The 16,333-nt window shown below is 42.8% G+C and overlaps 1 protein-coding gene across 1 annotated transcript in view; it reads left to right on the plus strand.

Annotated features, from left to right (window-relative positions):
• Nucleotides 1-7,241: 7,241 nt before the first annotated feature.
• RGS22 (regulator of G protein signaling 22) overlaps nt 7,242-16,333 on the plus strand; it is a 103,105-nt gene continuing 94,013 nt past the window's right edge. The window contains exons 1-3 of the mRNA XM_074985436.1: nt 7,242-7,301; nt 8,439-8,501; nt 14,391-14,582. Coding sequence (XP_074841537.1) covers nt 7,242-7,301; nt 8,439-8,501; nt 14,391-14,582 — 315 coding nt within the window. The remainder of the gene's footprint in view (nt 7,302-8,438; nt 8,502-14,390; nt 14,583-16,333) is intronic.

Raw genomic sequence — 16,333 nt, forward strand, 5'->3', positions numbered from 1 at the left:
AAATTTTTTTTGATTAGTTGGATGATAACAACAGTTGTCTCTTTCTACCAGGCTTCCAGTCATGACTATACCAATAATTTCAGGCACAAGAAAAAGATAACCAATTATTCACATTAATGATATAGGCTATATGGATCGGCTACATATTTTGTTGCAGGTATAAGAAAAGGTCTCTGGTATATACTTCAAAAGAAAGGGTCTTTTCTTTCTTTTTCCAGGGTGTTCTTTTCAGGTAAGGAAAAAATTTATACCCTCAGACCAGGATCACCCTTTTTTTTTTCCTCCCCTGGCCTCTTCCCTTGCCCACCTTGGTTACATATAGTCTCCTTACATATTCGAAAATACAGCTATATTTTTGTTCCCGCTGAGTTAGGGCCTTGCAATCAGTAGCAACAGTTACAAGGCTCACAAGGGAAGGATGTCACAAGGGCAGCAGCCAACACATCACAATGAGGTCTGCTGTACCTGTCAGAGAAACCACCCGGATGTTACCTCAAACACAGTGACACAATTCCTCCTTCTCTTCCCCTTTTTGCTTGCATGTGCTGGGAACTGCAGACAGTGTCTGGGATTTACAGTGGCTCTTGTGTGATCAGCCCCAGAATTCAGTTACAGACACAGAATTATTTGATCGATGATGCAAACCGATCAGCCCCTTAAATCAAGACGTGCAAGATAGTGTGGTATCTTGGGAGGAAAACAGAATCTTTTGGGGCAGAGAGCTGTTTAGTTTTGGATTGGGGAGTTTTGGGATTTGGCTGGTGTAATCTTTTCTTCCTGCCCACTCCAAATCAGTGAATAATAAATATCCCCTATTCACTTATTCATGAATCTCTCCCCTGGAGAGGAACAGTGGTAATCTTGCCAGCTTGTCCAGTTGGTGACTTTGTTTCAATGAGTCACGCTCAGTAAGGAGGAAAAGTATTTGCTAATGGCTCATGTTCTTTCCATGCATTGTCTGCAATTCCATAGCAACCCAGACTTGCTGTGAACCACACAAGAAAGTCAGGCAAGGTTGCTGCAGCTTGTGTGCCCTGAGCCAAGGCTCTGCAGTGTCTTTTTCCAGGTCTCCAAGCACGGATTGCCGGCTGTCCCAATGACAACACAGCATTAACACAACAGGGGATCAGTCTCTGCGCAAAAAGTTCCAACATGAGGGAGAAGAGGCTCACCACTGGTATGTAAAGTTCTTCCAACTGGGCAATCGGGCAGTAACTACTTAGGACTGCACAGTGCTTTTTCTGTAAAAGAAAGAGGAGCAGGTACTCAGACAGCTCCCCACTCCCACTCCAGCCAATCCCACAGCTGGAGCTGCCGAGGTGCCGGTACTTAGTACCAGCAAATACCTGCACAAAAGAGTACTTGGGCTGCATGTCAGGCTAGGGGGCAATGACTCCAAGGGGGGAGATTTAAACTATCATTGAAATTCATACAAAAAGAATTCTTCAGTCCTTTTTCAAGTGGGTGAGACTTAGAGCATATGTTTCACCTGGGAACATTTCCCGTGTTGCTCATTCTCGTAATTTTAGCATGAGTCTCAAAATATCTCATCTGTTCAGACCTAGCTTCTGGAATCAAGGAATTACATGGGAATCTCAGCTTTATTAAAAGAACAAATTTCTAGTCTTCATGAGTTTAGAGTAAAGCTGGAAAACGTGAGACAAGTGCACCATAAAGGCTTCAAATACCTCCAAGACAAGTACTCCCAATATATGATTTGAAAAAAGTCTTACAGTATTTAAGATATCATGATTTTTGAGATCTGGTTCATGTTTTTTTGCTGTTAGGAGTTAGGAATAAAGCAAATTCTAAGGAAATACTGTATTTCCTCAGACCAGGTTATTTTATTTCAAAAAACCCGGGAAGTTTGTAGAGTCTCATCACTTATTTTTCAAAGTACTTTAACGTCTAAAGTATGTGTGCAGTCAAACAAACCTCAGTAAATGGAAATGTGTTGGATGAATAACAAATAGCATTTTATATGTGTGTTTCAGAGCCTCCAGATATAACAGAAGATGTATTTGTAAGTAAATTTTAAAAGGATCAATAATTTTTGTTGTCATTTTGGGACTACTGAGAAAATAACTAGTCATGGAAAACTCCTATGTGGATTTTTATTTCTTCTACTGTAGTAGCTGAGCATTGGGGTTTTTTGTTTTTGTTTTTTGTTTTTTTTTTTATTCCCAGCAAGAATACTGCTATTTCTGACAAAGATTCTTTTGAAAAATGGTTCTCTTTGTTTCATTTGAGTAAGAAAAAATTGCTGCAGTTTTAGAAAAAGTGAAACAGAAATGTAAAGGAGACAAGACTGCAAAGATGAAGAATAAAATAGTAGAAGAGGAAGGAAGGAAATATAATCAGAAGGTCCAATCTCCTATGTTCTACAAATGCATTTTTCTTACCATTTTGAGAGCAGATTCATTGTCCTCTGATTATTTCCTCCCTTTCACTTTCCCCCTTTGAACACCTATGAAGTATGCATGTTTTTAAAACATATTTAGCTCAATCCTTGATGGAGACTTCTAGGTGCTACTATAATATAAACAATATATATTGAAATCCAGGTTAATTTCATGTAGGAATAAATAGAAAATATGTATTATAACATATTAATAACCTAGTTAAACCAGAAGTTTACATTGGGTTAGGCTCTTATTCTACAATCTATTCCATGTGGGCAGGTCCCCTTGACCTCAGTGGAACTCAAGTAGGTGCATGGATCCCACTATACAGAATTCAGCACAAGATCGCAGTTTCTATAATCACTTTAAGGTTTTGACATTTAAAATGAGCACCTGATTTTTATCCATGAACACTTTTCATTTCAGTAGAAGCTTCCTTTAATGCATCGTTTTATTGTCTTACCAAGCCCATCTGTGTTCAGATTCTCCTTGGATATCTTATAACATCACTCTGTCTCTGTATTAACACACTCACAGCAGTGACCTGGAGAAAACCAATATATAGAATAGATACAATGTCATGGGATATGCTTCCCTAGAAAATCTAAACAGCATTTTTACAAGATTCCACTGACAAAATGATTTTACTATCCCCTTCACTGCTTTAAGACAGACAATAATAGGACCCTTGATACCTGCATACTGAATGCCAGCAAAATTCCAAGTTACTTCAGTTTTGAAGTTTTGCCTGCATAAGCACTAGAAGTTCAAACCATTTGTAGTCCATCCAGACTGCCTATTAGAATCATGAGAATGCTTTTAATAGTTATTACTTCGATTGCATGCCATGGAACACATCAGGGAAACGATTAAAAGAAAACATCCATTGCCACAGCCACAAACATCTAAAAAGGTTTATTGTACATAAAATGATATGAACTCTAATGGACAAATAGCAGGTATGTAAATATTATTTTGAAATAAGAAGAAGACTGATTGCTTAAATAAAAGTCCCATAGGAAAGTTTTATTGTCTTTTTCATATTCTTTAAAAAACTTGCAGGTAGGTGCAATAAGTAGCAAAGCTTGTTTTAAGAGTGTAGTAAAAGTTTTATTGATGAATGACCTGGTTTGTTTCTATTTCTTGCTGTTATATGAGACTTTAAAGAACATTCTTCTAGCAAATAAGAACATGCGTACCTCTATATTTTCATAGGACTTCCAATTCTGGGAGGAATAAATGCTTTGCTTCCAATAATTCATTTGGATGTATATTAACATATAAATATATGAATTGTCTAATCATCACCAAACCAGTTTTTACCCATTTCAAATCTAATGATGTGTTAATTAAGCACAGCAAATATGAAACATAGGTCCTTTTTGTACAGTCACAGCCCTTTTCTAACAAAACTATTAAATAAGTAAGAAAGCCCTTAGGCACTTAGTCTCTATCCAAAATCCACTGACGTTAATGGGAGTCTTCCACTAATTTTGTTGTGCACAAGATCAGGCCCTTATGCCTTGATTCAGAAGACATCTTAAGCATATCTTGGTTTAAAGCATGTGCATCTCATTGCCTTCAAGTTAAGCACATGGCTAAGTGTTTTGCTGAATTTAGGCTTAAGAACCTGGCTTATTGAAATCAGTGGGAGTCTTTCCACTGACTTCAGTATGCTTTGGAGCAGACACTGATCCAAATTCTTCCGTTTAATGCTTAATCCAAATATCTTTAACCCTCCCTTTCCATGCCTCTCCCAGTTCCTTAGTGCTGGTACACAGGAAGCTGCCATGGAGCTGAGCTTGATGTAGTAGTGCAAGGAATATTTGTGCCCTGTATGTCCCACCAAATACTGTTGTCCATCTGAATAGTTGCATTTAATCACTATGGAGAAAGCATTAGCATTTGCCTTCTTAATAACTGAACAAGTGCCATAGATAGAGTTTGACTAGGTTCAACAAGGTCAAGTGCAGAGTCCTGCACTTAGAATGGAAGAACCCCATGCACTGCTGCATGACATTCTGGCTGGGGACCAATTGGCTGAGCAGAAGCTCTGCAGAAAAGAACCTAAAGATTACAGTCGATGAGAAACTAGATATGATCAACAATGGGCCCTTGGTGCCAAGAAAACAAATTGCAGATTGGGCTGCATTAGTAGGCGCGCTGCCAGCAGATGGAGGGAAGTAATTCTTGCCCTGTACTTGGCTCTGGTGAGGCCACATCTGGAATGTTACATCCAGTTTTGCGCCCCCTCCATCCCTACTACAGGAAGGATGTGGACAAATTGAAGAGACTCTAGTAGAGGGCAAAAAAAAATGGGACACATGACTATGAGATGTTAAGGAAACTGGGTTTTTTAAGTCTTCAGAAGAGAAGAATGAGGGGGAATTTGATAACAGCGTACAGCTACCTGAAAGGGGATTCCAAAGAGGATGGAGCCAGGCTATTCTCAGTGGTGGCAGGTGACTGAACAAGAAGCAATGGTCTCAAAACACAGTGTGAGAGGTCTAGGTCAGCTATTACAAAAAAGTTTTTCACTAGAAGGATGCTGAAGCACTGGGATGGATTGCCTAGAGAAGTGCCAGAATCTCCATCTCAAGGCCAAGATTGAGAAAGCTCTTGTTGTCATGACTTAGGTGGGGTTGGTCCTGTTTGGAGCAGGGGGATGAACTAAATGACCTCCTGAGGTCTCCTACAACTCCAGTCTATTATGATACAATAAGTTTCAGAGGGTTGGCCATGTTAGTCTGTTGCAGCAAAACCAATGAGGAATCTGGTGGAACCTTAGACTAACATATTTATTTGGGCATAAGCTTTCATGGGCTGGAGCCCACTTCATCAGATGTACATGTATGCTTCCACAGGCAGTTTTTATGGGCAGAGATAATAAAAGTGTTTGAGAAATTGTATGTGGTGTGTTTGAAGCCGTGTAAATCCTTGGATGTTAGAACAACACCATGGGGGAAGTAGTATTTTGTAGTGGATTGGCTTCTTTTGGTGAGAGAGAGAAACTTTTGAGCTATATAGAGCTCTTCTGAAAGTCTGGGAAAGGTGATTAGAGTGTCACAGCTGAATATGAGATTTAACATAAATGTCATATATTCCAATACGCTTTCTGTTCCCCCCAACTGCCGAGCTGGACACTGCGGTGTTGCGAGATGCGGCTCATTAGAGCTGCACATGTGGAGCGCCCTCCGCCCACTCCGCGCATGCGCACCACCACTCAGTGGGACAAGTGCGTGGTGCCTGTGGCAGCAGTGACTCCTCCCCACAAGGCTCATGACACAGCCCCAGTGCAACACACAGCATGGCCCCAGGCATGCCTCCAGGTGCAGCCTGACACAGCTCAGGTGGCTGACGCAGCGATGGCTCCAGCCACGGCTTGGCTCCCATGGCAGTGGTGGCGGATCTGGAGAGTCGCTGGCAATTAGCATGGGGTGGGGGTGCCTGATTCTGAGGGAGAGGTGCCGGGCTCGGGACAGGGATGCCTAGTTGTGGGGGATGTGCCTGCCTCCTTGTGCAGGGTCTGTGGCAATCCTTACAATGTTATTGGACACCACTGTTCTCAGTCCTCTTAGAACTTCAAGGTGAAGGGGACCATTAGAATCCCTGCAGTATTAGTTCAAAAAGTGAGTTACAGATTTTTTTAGTAAACTATAAATCTAGCATCTTCTTTAAGACCGTGATTTTTATCGTGCAACGAAGTCACGTGTTTAAGCTCTGGGGCTTGTCTTTTGAAAAAGTTATGCTGGTTTCCTTTGAAGATCAGGGCTAATAGGTCAGCTACAGAGTGACCACTTGGTGAAAAGTGTTTGTCCACAGGTGACAGTCTTTTAGAATTTTCCTCTGTGAGTTTATTGATGTGTGTAGGGATAGTCTGGTTTCATCCTCATAATTTCTACTGGAGCATTTAGTGCACTGCAGGAGGTACAACACATGTTGTGATAGGCGTGTGTCAGACCCAGGGATCTTGAAGGGTGTGTTGGCCTTGTGTTGACCTTTGTAGCAGTGGAATTATGTCTGTGGGTTTTGCATAGAATCACAGGATCATAGGGTTGGAAGAGACTTTCGGAGGTCATTGAGGTCAGCCATTTGCTGAAAGCAGGACCAATCCCATCTAAATTGCCCCAGCCTGAGCTTAGTCAAGCTGGGACTTAAAGACTTCTAGAGAAGGAGATTCTACCATCTTCCTTGAAAGCCCATTCCAGAGTTTACCACTCTCCTAGTGAAACAACAGCACTGGTTGTTCTGACGACATCTGGTGCCGCTTTGAGTGGGTGTGTTCTGGTCTGTGGGGAGCTTGATTCTGATGGTGAACTTGGAGAGGTTAGGGGTTTGAAGGCCAGAAGGGGGGTTCAGGGATGATATCTTTCAGGATGGAGTATCCATTGCCTATGGGTTTTAGTTGTTTGAGGAGACCCCCCATATGAGTTCCAGTGTGTGGTGGTAGCTGACAACCAGAGGCATGTGGTTTATTTCTTTATTGTGGCAGGCTGTCCGGCGTATTTGATTAGCCCATTAATAGTTGGCATTATTAAAATCTAGGCAAGATTGTCTGTCATAAACCTGACAGATTTTTAAAAAGCCGTGAGAATATATTCTATGATGGTTTCTTCCTTCTCCCATTGACATGAGTGGTGGGAGTTTTACCATTGATTTCTGCAGAAGTAAGTTTGGGCTCTAGAGGTATTGATCCCCTGAGATCAAAAAGAAAATAATTTTGAATTGTATTATTTTGTTAACCTTCAAATCATATTTGTGATACTGAAATATGACAGTGATAAACAATATAAATACAGAAAACTGCAAACAAGGGGCTTGATTCCACTCCAAGTTAAGATGGGGAAAATTCACAGTTTGGACCAGCCCCTCAACTATGGCATACTACTGCTTGGAACGGTGGGCCATACTCTGATCTGGCTAGAACACTCTTATTCACCTTTTGTGGCTGTCCCATCATGTATATCAATTTGAGGCGAGAAGCTTCACAGAGCAACTATATTCCTCTTTCCCAGGTGAAGACAGGCAGGAGGACGTGAAACACGTCAGGATGATGTAGGCTACTTACATAACAATTTTTTTCAGAAGTAAATTTGCAAATTTTCCACTTTTACTAGCTTTTAGGTTTACAAGGCTGGGTCTACACTTGCCCCCAACCTCGAAGGGGCATGGTAATCAGGGCGATACGAGATTACTAATGAAGTACTGCAGTGAATACGCAGCAGCACTTCATTAGGCTAATTCTCCCCCATGGCAACGTCAAAGGTTCAAACTTCGAAGTGTTGACGTGTGTAGGAGTAAAGGGACTTCAAAGTCACGCAGGCACTTCAAAGTGCCTGTGGCTACATACACGCCAGCACTTTGAAGTTTGAAGCTTTGACGTTGACGTGGGGGAGAATTAGCCTAATGAAGTGCAATGTATTCACCACAGTACTTCATTAGTAATCGCTCAATGCCCTGATTAACATGCCCCCTTCAAAGTTGGGGGCAAGTGTAGACAAGCCCCAACTGTTTTGTCTGTAAGCCTATGTTTACACTGCAGAGTTATTTCGGGATACTGAGGTATCCCAAAATAGCTACTTCACGTCTATGAAACACACCCGGTATTTCAGCATTCCTCTACAGCTCATTGCAGGAGGAGTAAGGGATGCCTCGAAATAGTGCAGTATTTCAACATTTGGCTGTGTGCAGACAGTGCTAAATGCCAAAATAGCCTATTTTGAAGTGAACTTGAAATAGTACACACAATTTGCATGGCACAAATTTTGTATCTTATTTAAAGTTAGAGGTGTGGTCCAAATGTAGCCTAAGTTCTTTGGCACATGGACATATCTTTTTACGTTTTGTATGGCACGAAGCACATCAATGGTGTACAATGAGTATTAAACAGTACAATGACAGGGTGAAAAGCCTACTTTTCTGCAAATATTCTGATCTGCTTTAAGGAAAATCGTAGTATAACAGACTACAATATGTACAAATACACTTTAAGATAGACTGCTGTAAACATTGTCTTGTGTTTTCATGTTCCTGTAGGAAGATTATTTAGCAACAGATGATATGCTTGTGAGCTACTTTAATGAATTCTTGAGTCTTCCAGTAAGTATGTTACATTAATTGCTTCCTAAATGCAAGAAAAAACTTTATTGCGATGAGTACTAAGCTAAACTTGCTTGTAAATACTTCTTGTATATTGTGTTTTTTAAATTTAAGTGTTCTGTTTGTTTTCCAGTTCTTTTGAAGGGTTTCTATATTTTAATGGTATTATCTAATATCTTAAGATGTCATTGGTCAATCTTTGCTACTATTTATAAAATATAACACAGTATCTGGACTTCTTGGTATGTAATTTTGCTTGCTTCAAGTTAATCTATATCTTTAACTTGCCATCCATCAAAATATTATAGGTTAGAAATGAAGACATATTCAGTATGTGAATTGAATCAGAGGGGTAGCCGAGTTAATCTGCATCCAAGTTTAAATACCTTTGAAAATCAGACCACTTTTATTTAGGTGCCTAATTTAAGGCACTCTGGTTTGCAAATATGAACAAAATTGAGCAGTGGTGGATGTCTACTGATTTTATCTAGTGCTGCACCCACCCTCCCACCTCAACACATTCATACCACTATTGAATCTGCCTGAAAGTAAATGTCCCTGATTTCAGGAGAATTCTTCCTGGGTGAAGAGGATAGAATTGGATTCTAAACGTTGGGTTTTGATTTTAAGGAACATTGGTGATCAGATGAGAATAAAGCAGAGGATGCCTATAGCCCACGGAGAAGATACTGTCTTCTTACAGGAGTTCTCTCCCTATGTACTGTACCTTTCACTGCAACTTTTCTGGGAAACTCAATTAAATAACAAAGGCACAGTAAGAAGAATATAGGTGCTCTCTCTCCAGCTGCTTTAGCCTGCCTGAATCCAAAACTAATGTTCTTTAAGTGTTCACCATCTACTGATAAATCTGGAGTATTCTGTGATGTAGCAGTTTTATCTTAAAATGCTTCATCTTTTCCTCATCACAAGAATACTCTCCCCCCTCCCAACACACATCATTTTTTGTTGGGAAGCTGAGTTTCCATTTAAATTTTCTCCACAGCATTTAATCACAAAGGATGGTGGGGATGGATTGTGCTTCCCTAAACCCATGGATGTCCTTGGACGTGCCTGCACAAATCTCAAGACACCTAGTTCAGGGCCAGGCTGTCTATCAGATGTCCCTTTGTTTCCATAGTGGTTGGTCCACCATTCTGCCTCCATGGCAGCACAAACCCTGAGCCATGCTTTCATGGTCCGAGCACTTGCAGTGGTCCCTGAAATCTACAGAAGACAACTCACATTGGCAATGCTTGCTCAGCCAACATTGTTTTATACAGGGAATCCCTGAAGGTTTCCGGGGGGACAATGCTACAGAGTGTCTCTTCTACTTTTATCCTAAGTATTTTAGAGGAAAGTAGCATATATTAGACCTTTTTATTAGCAGAGGTCTTATTAGTTAATTTCTCTTTGATTTCTGATTGAGGATTAAGTTCATCTGATATTGGGAATACAGTAGCATGATTGTTTTATATTCCTAACTTACTTTCTCTTTCAGAAGACAGACAGGGATGTTGCAGTGTCTTAGAGTTAAGAACTCTGCTAAAAATCTTGTCTTTTGATTGTATTATACTGATATAGCTGTTGCCTAGAAACTTAACTAACCAGGTCTTTTAGTATTTGGGCAACGAATTAAGTAGAAGAAATATCTTTTGATTTGATACTATAAATCCAAGACAGCATATGCTTAGTTTGAGAGAGACTCACTCTTTTTATTTACAATATGCCATCAGTGTATTTTACAATTATAACACTGGAGATTCTGTTTAGCAGTAGAGCAGTACTTTGTTGTATATTACAGTACAGTACAAATAATGGAGGTAATCGTCAAGGAATCCATTTTGGACCACTTGGAAGAGGGGAAAGTGATGAAAAGTAGCCAACATGGATTCACCAGGGGCAAGTCCTGTCTGACCAATCTGATTAGCTTCTATGGTGAGGTAACAAGCTCTGTGGACATAGGGAAGTCACTGGATGTGATATACCTTGACTTCAGCAAAACTTTTGGTACAGTCTACCACAACATTCTTGTCCATAAATTAAGGAAATATGGATTGGATCCTTGGACTATAAGATGAATAGAAAGCTGGCTTGATGGTCGGGCCCAAAGGGTAGTAGTCAATGGCTTAATATCTGGATGGTGGTCGGTTTCAAGTGGAGTGCCACAAGGCTCAGTTCTGGGGCTGGTGTTGTTCAACATCTTCATTAGTGACCTGGATGAGGGACTGGATTGCACCCTCAGCAAGTTTGCGGATGACACAAAACTAGGGGGAGAGGTAGATACGTTGGAGGGTAGAGAGAGAATCCATAGTGACTTGGATAAATTGGAGGAGTGGGCCAAAAGAAATCTGATGTGGTTCAACAAGGAGAAGTGTGGAGACCTGCACCTGGGGCAGAAGAATCCCAAGCATTGTTATAAGCTGGGGACCGACTGGCTCAAGAGCAGTACAATGGAAAGGGACCTAGGGGTTATGGTGGATGAAAGGCTGGATATGAGTAAACAGTGTGCCCTCACAGCCACGAAGGCTAACGGCACACTGGAGTGCATTAGGAGGAGCATTTCGAGCAGATCTAGAGAAATGGTTGTTCCCCTGTATTTGGCACTGGTGAGGCCACATCTGGAATATTGTGTCCAGTTTTGGGCCCCCCCAGTATAAAAAGGATGTGGATGTGCTGGAGCAGGTTCAGCGGACGGCAACAAAAATGATTAAGGGTCTGGAGCACAAGACCTATGAGGGTAAGCTGAGGGATTTGGGCTTGTTTAGTTTACAGAAGAGAAGACTTAGGGGTGATTTAATAGCAGCCTTCAACTTCCTGAAGGGGAGCTCTAAAGAGGAGGGTGAGAAACTGTTCTCAGTGGTGTCAGATGGCAGAACAAGGAGTAATGGTCTGAAGTTGAAGAGGGAGAGGTGTAGGTTGGATATTAGGAAAAACTACTTCACTGGGAGGGTGGTGAAGCACTGGAATGCATTGCCTAGAGAAATGGTGGATTTTCCATCCCTTGAGATTTTTAAATCCTGGCTTGACAAGGTCCTAGCTTGGATGACTTAGTGGGGGTTGATCCTGCTTGAAGCAGGGGGCTGGACTAGATGACCTCCTGAGGTCCCTTCCAGCCCTATGATTCTGTGATTGTTAAATAACTAGGTTGTCACAGTACTATGTAGTATATTCTAATACCAAATGATGGATACTTTAATGAACGATAGGTTGTCAGAAAAAAACTTGCTGAAAGATAAAATTATATAGGCTAGTCAAAAGGGCATTGTTCTTTTGGTCCTAGGTGCAGTGATCTGAGAAAGTTAAAAATTAATTACAATATATGAAAGCAATTTACACTTAGCTCAGTGAGTAATTTAAGAACTGTGGTCCTTTATAAAAGACTGGAAACAGAAATATTGTAATTTCCATCTTCAGCTGGCCAGGTGGCTATACCTTCTTGTGTTAGATATGGGCCTGGGCACTGTGAACTATACATTTCTCACCTCCAGGAATGGATACAAAAGAGATACTATATCTTCAGTGTCCAATATGCTCCCCGTTCGTCACATGTGGCAAATGGGGCAGCAGGATGTGGCTCAGGAGAGCTACATATGTGGGGCACCCCTCCTGCTGCTCAGTACACGCATCCCACCACTTGGTGGGACAAGCATATGGTGGCAGCAGCAGAGGCAGCTCCAAGCTGCAGACTCCTGCAGTTCCACATGGTGGTGACTCCAGCTGTGGTGTGGTGTGGCTCATGCAATGCAGCTCCAGCTGTGGGGAACTCGGGTGGTGGTGCAGCTACAGCCGTATGGAAGTGGTGCAAGTGAGTATTCTCTGAGGGGGTGTCGCTGGGGTGAGGGGCACGTGGCAATCCATTCAATTTCTATTGGATACCACTGTACTATATGCTTCAGTGTGCACAGACCAATGTACTAAGACTGCGTCTACACTATGAGATAAATTTGAATTTAATTCAGTTAGCTCAATTTTACCATGTGACCGTCTTCACTGTAAAGACCATTAGCTCATTTTAGGTGCACTAATCTCAAGATTACAAAATCACAGTTGCCTGGTGGATGTAGCATCAAGCTTGAATTCAGAAATGCAATTAAAGGCCAGTGTGGAAGCGCCACGTCTTACAACTGAATTTATTAGCCTTCAGAGGTGTCCCGTATGTAACCCACAATGCCCCTCTCTGTGCTCTGCTCTGGCCACTGCTCTCCAGTAACAGGAAGGGTGTGTCTACACTGGCATTCCTCTTTCGAAAGTGGTATGCAAATGAGGCAAACAAAAATGCAAATGAGGCCTAAATTTGCACATTTAGCACCTCATTTGAATATTCTAATTTCAAAAGAGCTTCTTTGGAAAGAAGAAAGCCAGTGTAGACACTGCTCTTTTGAAAGTAAACCCCATCTTCGAAAGAATCCTTCTTCCCTTTGTTTAATGGGAAGAAGGATTCTTTCGAAGATGGGGTTTACTTTCAAAAGAGTGGCGTCTACACTGGCTTTCTTCTTTCCAAAGAAGCTCTTTTGAAATTAGAATATTCAAATGAGGTGCCAAATACACAAATTTATACCTCATTTGCATTTTCAGTTTGCCTCATTTGCATGCCTATTTCAAAAGAGGAATGCAAGTGTAAACACACCCAAAGAGCTTGATTTTCCAAGTGGGAGCAGCGAGCCTTTAGCTGTGGGCTCATATTAGTTTGACAGCCTGAGAAATGGCTTCTTTCTCTCTATGCTGTTAGCAGGGTGCGTGCATCTACCCATTCAGAGAGCCCCTGCAAGGAGTTCCCAATTGTCTGTACTTTTGCTATTTTTTTCTGTGCTGCCTGGCACCAGCCCCTGCACTGCTGTGCCACGTGTCAACAAGGCTACACTGGGGTTAAGATACTAGGGGCTTTGCTGCTGCCATGGGAAAGTCTCCCCTGGTGGTTAAGATACTGGTTGCTTTGCTGCTGCAATGGGGAAGGAACAGCTCAACTGGTCATCCAGTGACACCAGGCCCCCTACCCCTGGCCCATACTGGGCTTGCTGCTGATGCTGGGGACAAGTCTCCCGTGGTGGCTAAGGAGCTCACTGCCAATGGAGGGAGAATACTTCAACTAGTCATCCAGTGACACCTTCCCCCTGCTTCTCCTTGGCCCATACCTGGGCTTGCTGCCACGGAGGAAAACCAACAATTCCTTTTTCTACAATGATGGGAGGTGGGATGGATGGCCAGTTGAGAACACAGTTGTTGCACAGAAGCCTTATAGTGCACTGGAAAGCTGAAAACCCTTTCCATTAACAATATTGTATGGGGGAACCAAAAATTATTCCTTTCTTGCTACATTCGTCCCCCTGCATTATTTTCAGGGAATCACATTTCGGCAATGATGGGAGGTGGGATGGATGGCCAGTTGAGAATATAGTTACTGAACCCGTGTTGTCACTATAGTGTAGGAGGTCTGGTCTGGCTGCTTTCACCTCTGCTGCTCTCCAGAAGTGCAGGAAGTAGATAACAGGAGGCCTGGGAATTTGAATTCATTTTCTTTCTGGCCAGAGTTGCTAGCAGACCCCAGGAGCACACCTCAGGAGCATCTGGCCATGAATTCTTATGGTTTTCAGAGTTCTCAAGGTCACAAAAGAGCCCCAGCATGGAGCCATCAGGAGATCCAGGATCAGCATTTCTGGGAAGTGGGGCAGAGGGAGCTGGGATAAATCTGTGCTGAGTAAACTGCGAACCAGCAAAAGAAATGTGGACACTTATGGGAAGACTTTCCAGGGCTTGCTGAAGAAAGGTTACACCAGGGATTCTTGGCAGTGCCAGATGAAAATGAAGAAGTTCCAGCAGGTATATTAGAAGGTGAGAGAAGCCAATGGGCAGTCTGGGTCATCTCCCAAAACATGCTGCTTTTATGAGCAGCTTGATGAAATTCTGGGGAAGGATCCAACTACAGTTGCCAAGAATTGCCTGGACTCCTTAGGAGAAACTGCTCAGCTGTCCTGTGAGAGCAGCAAGGAAGAGGGGATGGAGGCCAGTGAAGAGAAGGAAGATGCTGAGCAAGCCAGTCAGCAGATGGCCGAGGAAGCTTATCCTTCCAGCAGCCAGGAACTCGTCATCACTCTAGAATCAGTCCCTTCATGACAGGATACTCCAGAGTTCAGCAATGCTGGAGAGGGCTCTTCTGGTGAGCATATTCTTTAAACTGCTACAACAGGTTGTGGCTGGGCTGGGGTAGAGGTTTCCTTATGTTGACCATATTTTTTTAAACTGCTACAGCTGGGTTACATGGAAGGTGAGGTGGATCTATGCATCCACAACCCAGGGCCCCTAGAACAACTTTCTGGAGATGAAGGGCTTATCATTTTTTGAGCTCTCCATAAAGGTCTCAGACAGGTATTCTTTTATTTTTCTCACAAGGTTTTTGGGAGGCCTAATTTATTCTGGCTTCCACTATAGCACACCTTGCCATGCCAAGTCATCAGTCAGTAATCTAGCACCACACACCATCATGGCACCACATAGCATTCTTGCAAATTTTCCAGCCCTGTGCTCACATGCTATAAGCATATTTTCTTCTTCACTTGCTGTTATACTTAGGGGGCTGATGTCTCTTTTTGAAACCTGGAAGAAGCATGGCAAGTTTAATGAAAGTTTGTTCCTTCCATATTATCCCACTGCTCCCTGGTCATTTAAATTTCCTATGACTGCCCTACTGTACCATGTGGCTTGTGGGCTCTCTGTCCTGTCCCTCCCCTCCACAGTACAGCTGGTGTGCTCTCCTGGCCCCCTCCCCTCCCACCACACTGCTGACGGGCTCTCTGGGTTCCCCCCTATAAGCACATAGCTGCAAAGATTTATGAGACAATGCTAAGAAAGTTGTTTTCTGCACTTTATCTTTTACAGCACTGTTCCCCCCATGTGGCTAGAGGGCTTACCTCCTCCCCACCCACTGTGCAGCTGCCAGTCTGTGCAGATCCCACTCCCAGACACCAGCATGTCCAACATTGGCTTTCCCTGCTTTAAAAGGTTTTTTCCCTGGACAGAATTTCAGGGGAGACACCGAGAAAGTTTTCTGGGATGGGGCTTTACAATTCACAGGAGTGCCCCAATCTGCCATGCAGCTAGCAGGCTCGCCCTTTCCCCTCCCCACCATGCAGCTGCTGGACTGTGCAGACCCTGCTTCCAGACACCATCATGTTCAGTGTGGGCTTTCCCTACTTTAAAAGGCTTTGTACCTGCACAGGATTTTGGAGGAGATGCTGAGAAATTTTTTTTCAGGCTTTTCAGTCCACAGGAGTGCCCTCTACCTCAAAACCCACCATGTGACTGGTGGTCTCACCCCACCCAATGCAGCTGCTGGGCTGTGTCTCTCCAAACTCCCCATTCCCCTAATCTGCCAGAATCTTGCCAATGAAATGGTCTCGAGAAGCTGTAGCTGCTGTTCTTCAGAGATTGATTCACTATCAGCCCTATGAAGCCAAAAGTGGCCTTGGAAAATAAAAGTTGCAGGATTTTCAGACAGACACCCATTCACTGTATGGATCTGCACATTGTGTCACATTTAAAAACTGTATGTAAATTTTGACCTTGACTGTCTTCAACAGGCAGAGCAAATGGGAGCGACAGGCTCTCTGTCATGCACTGCAAGAAAAGAACAAAGCAGGACCTCATCCTGCAACACCTACAAGACACCCAGAAGGAGTGAGCCCAAGCCATTGCTGATAGAAAGTGGGCACAGCAAAGATGGCAAACTGTGCTCCAGCATAGTGTCCAGGACTTGGCAGAGCTCCTATTGGCTGCCAGAGACCAGACCGACATTCTCTAGTCCATGCTGGAACTTCAGATGGCCCCTCTCTACAGAA

Source organism: Carettochelys insculpta, chromosome 2 (genome assembly GCF_033958435.1).
Source record: "Carettochelys insculpta isolate YL-2023 chromosome 2, ASM3395843v1, whole genome shotgun sequence".
NCBI classification, from domain to species: domain Eukaryota; kingdom Metazoa; phylum Chordata; order Testudines; family Carettochelyidae; genus Carettochelys; species Carettochelys insculpta.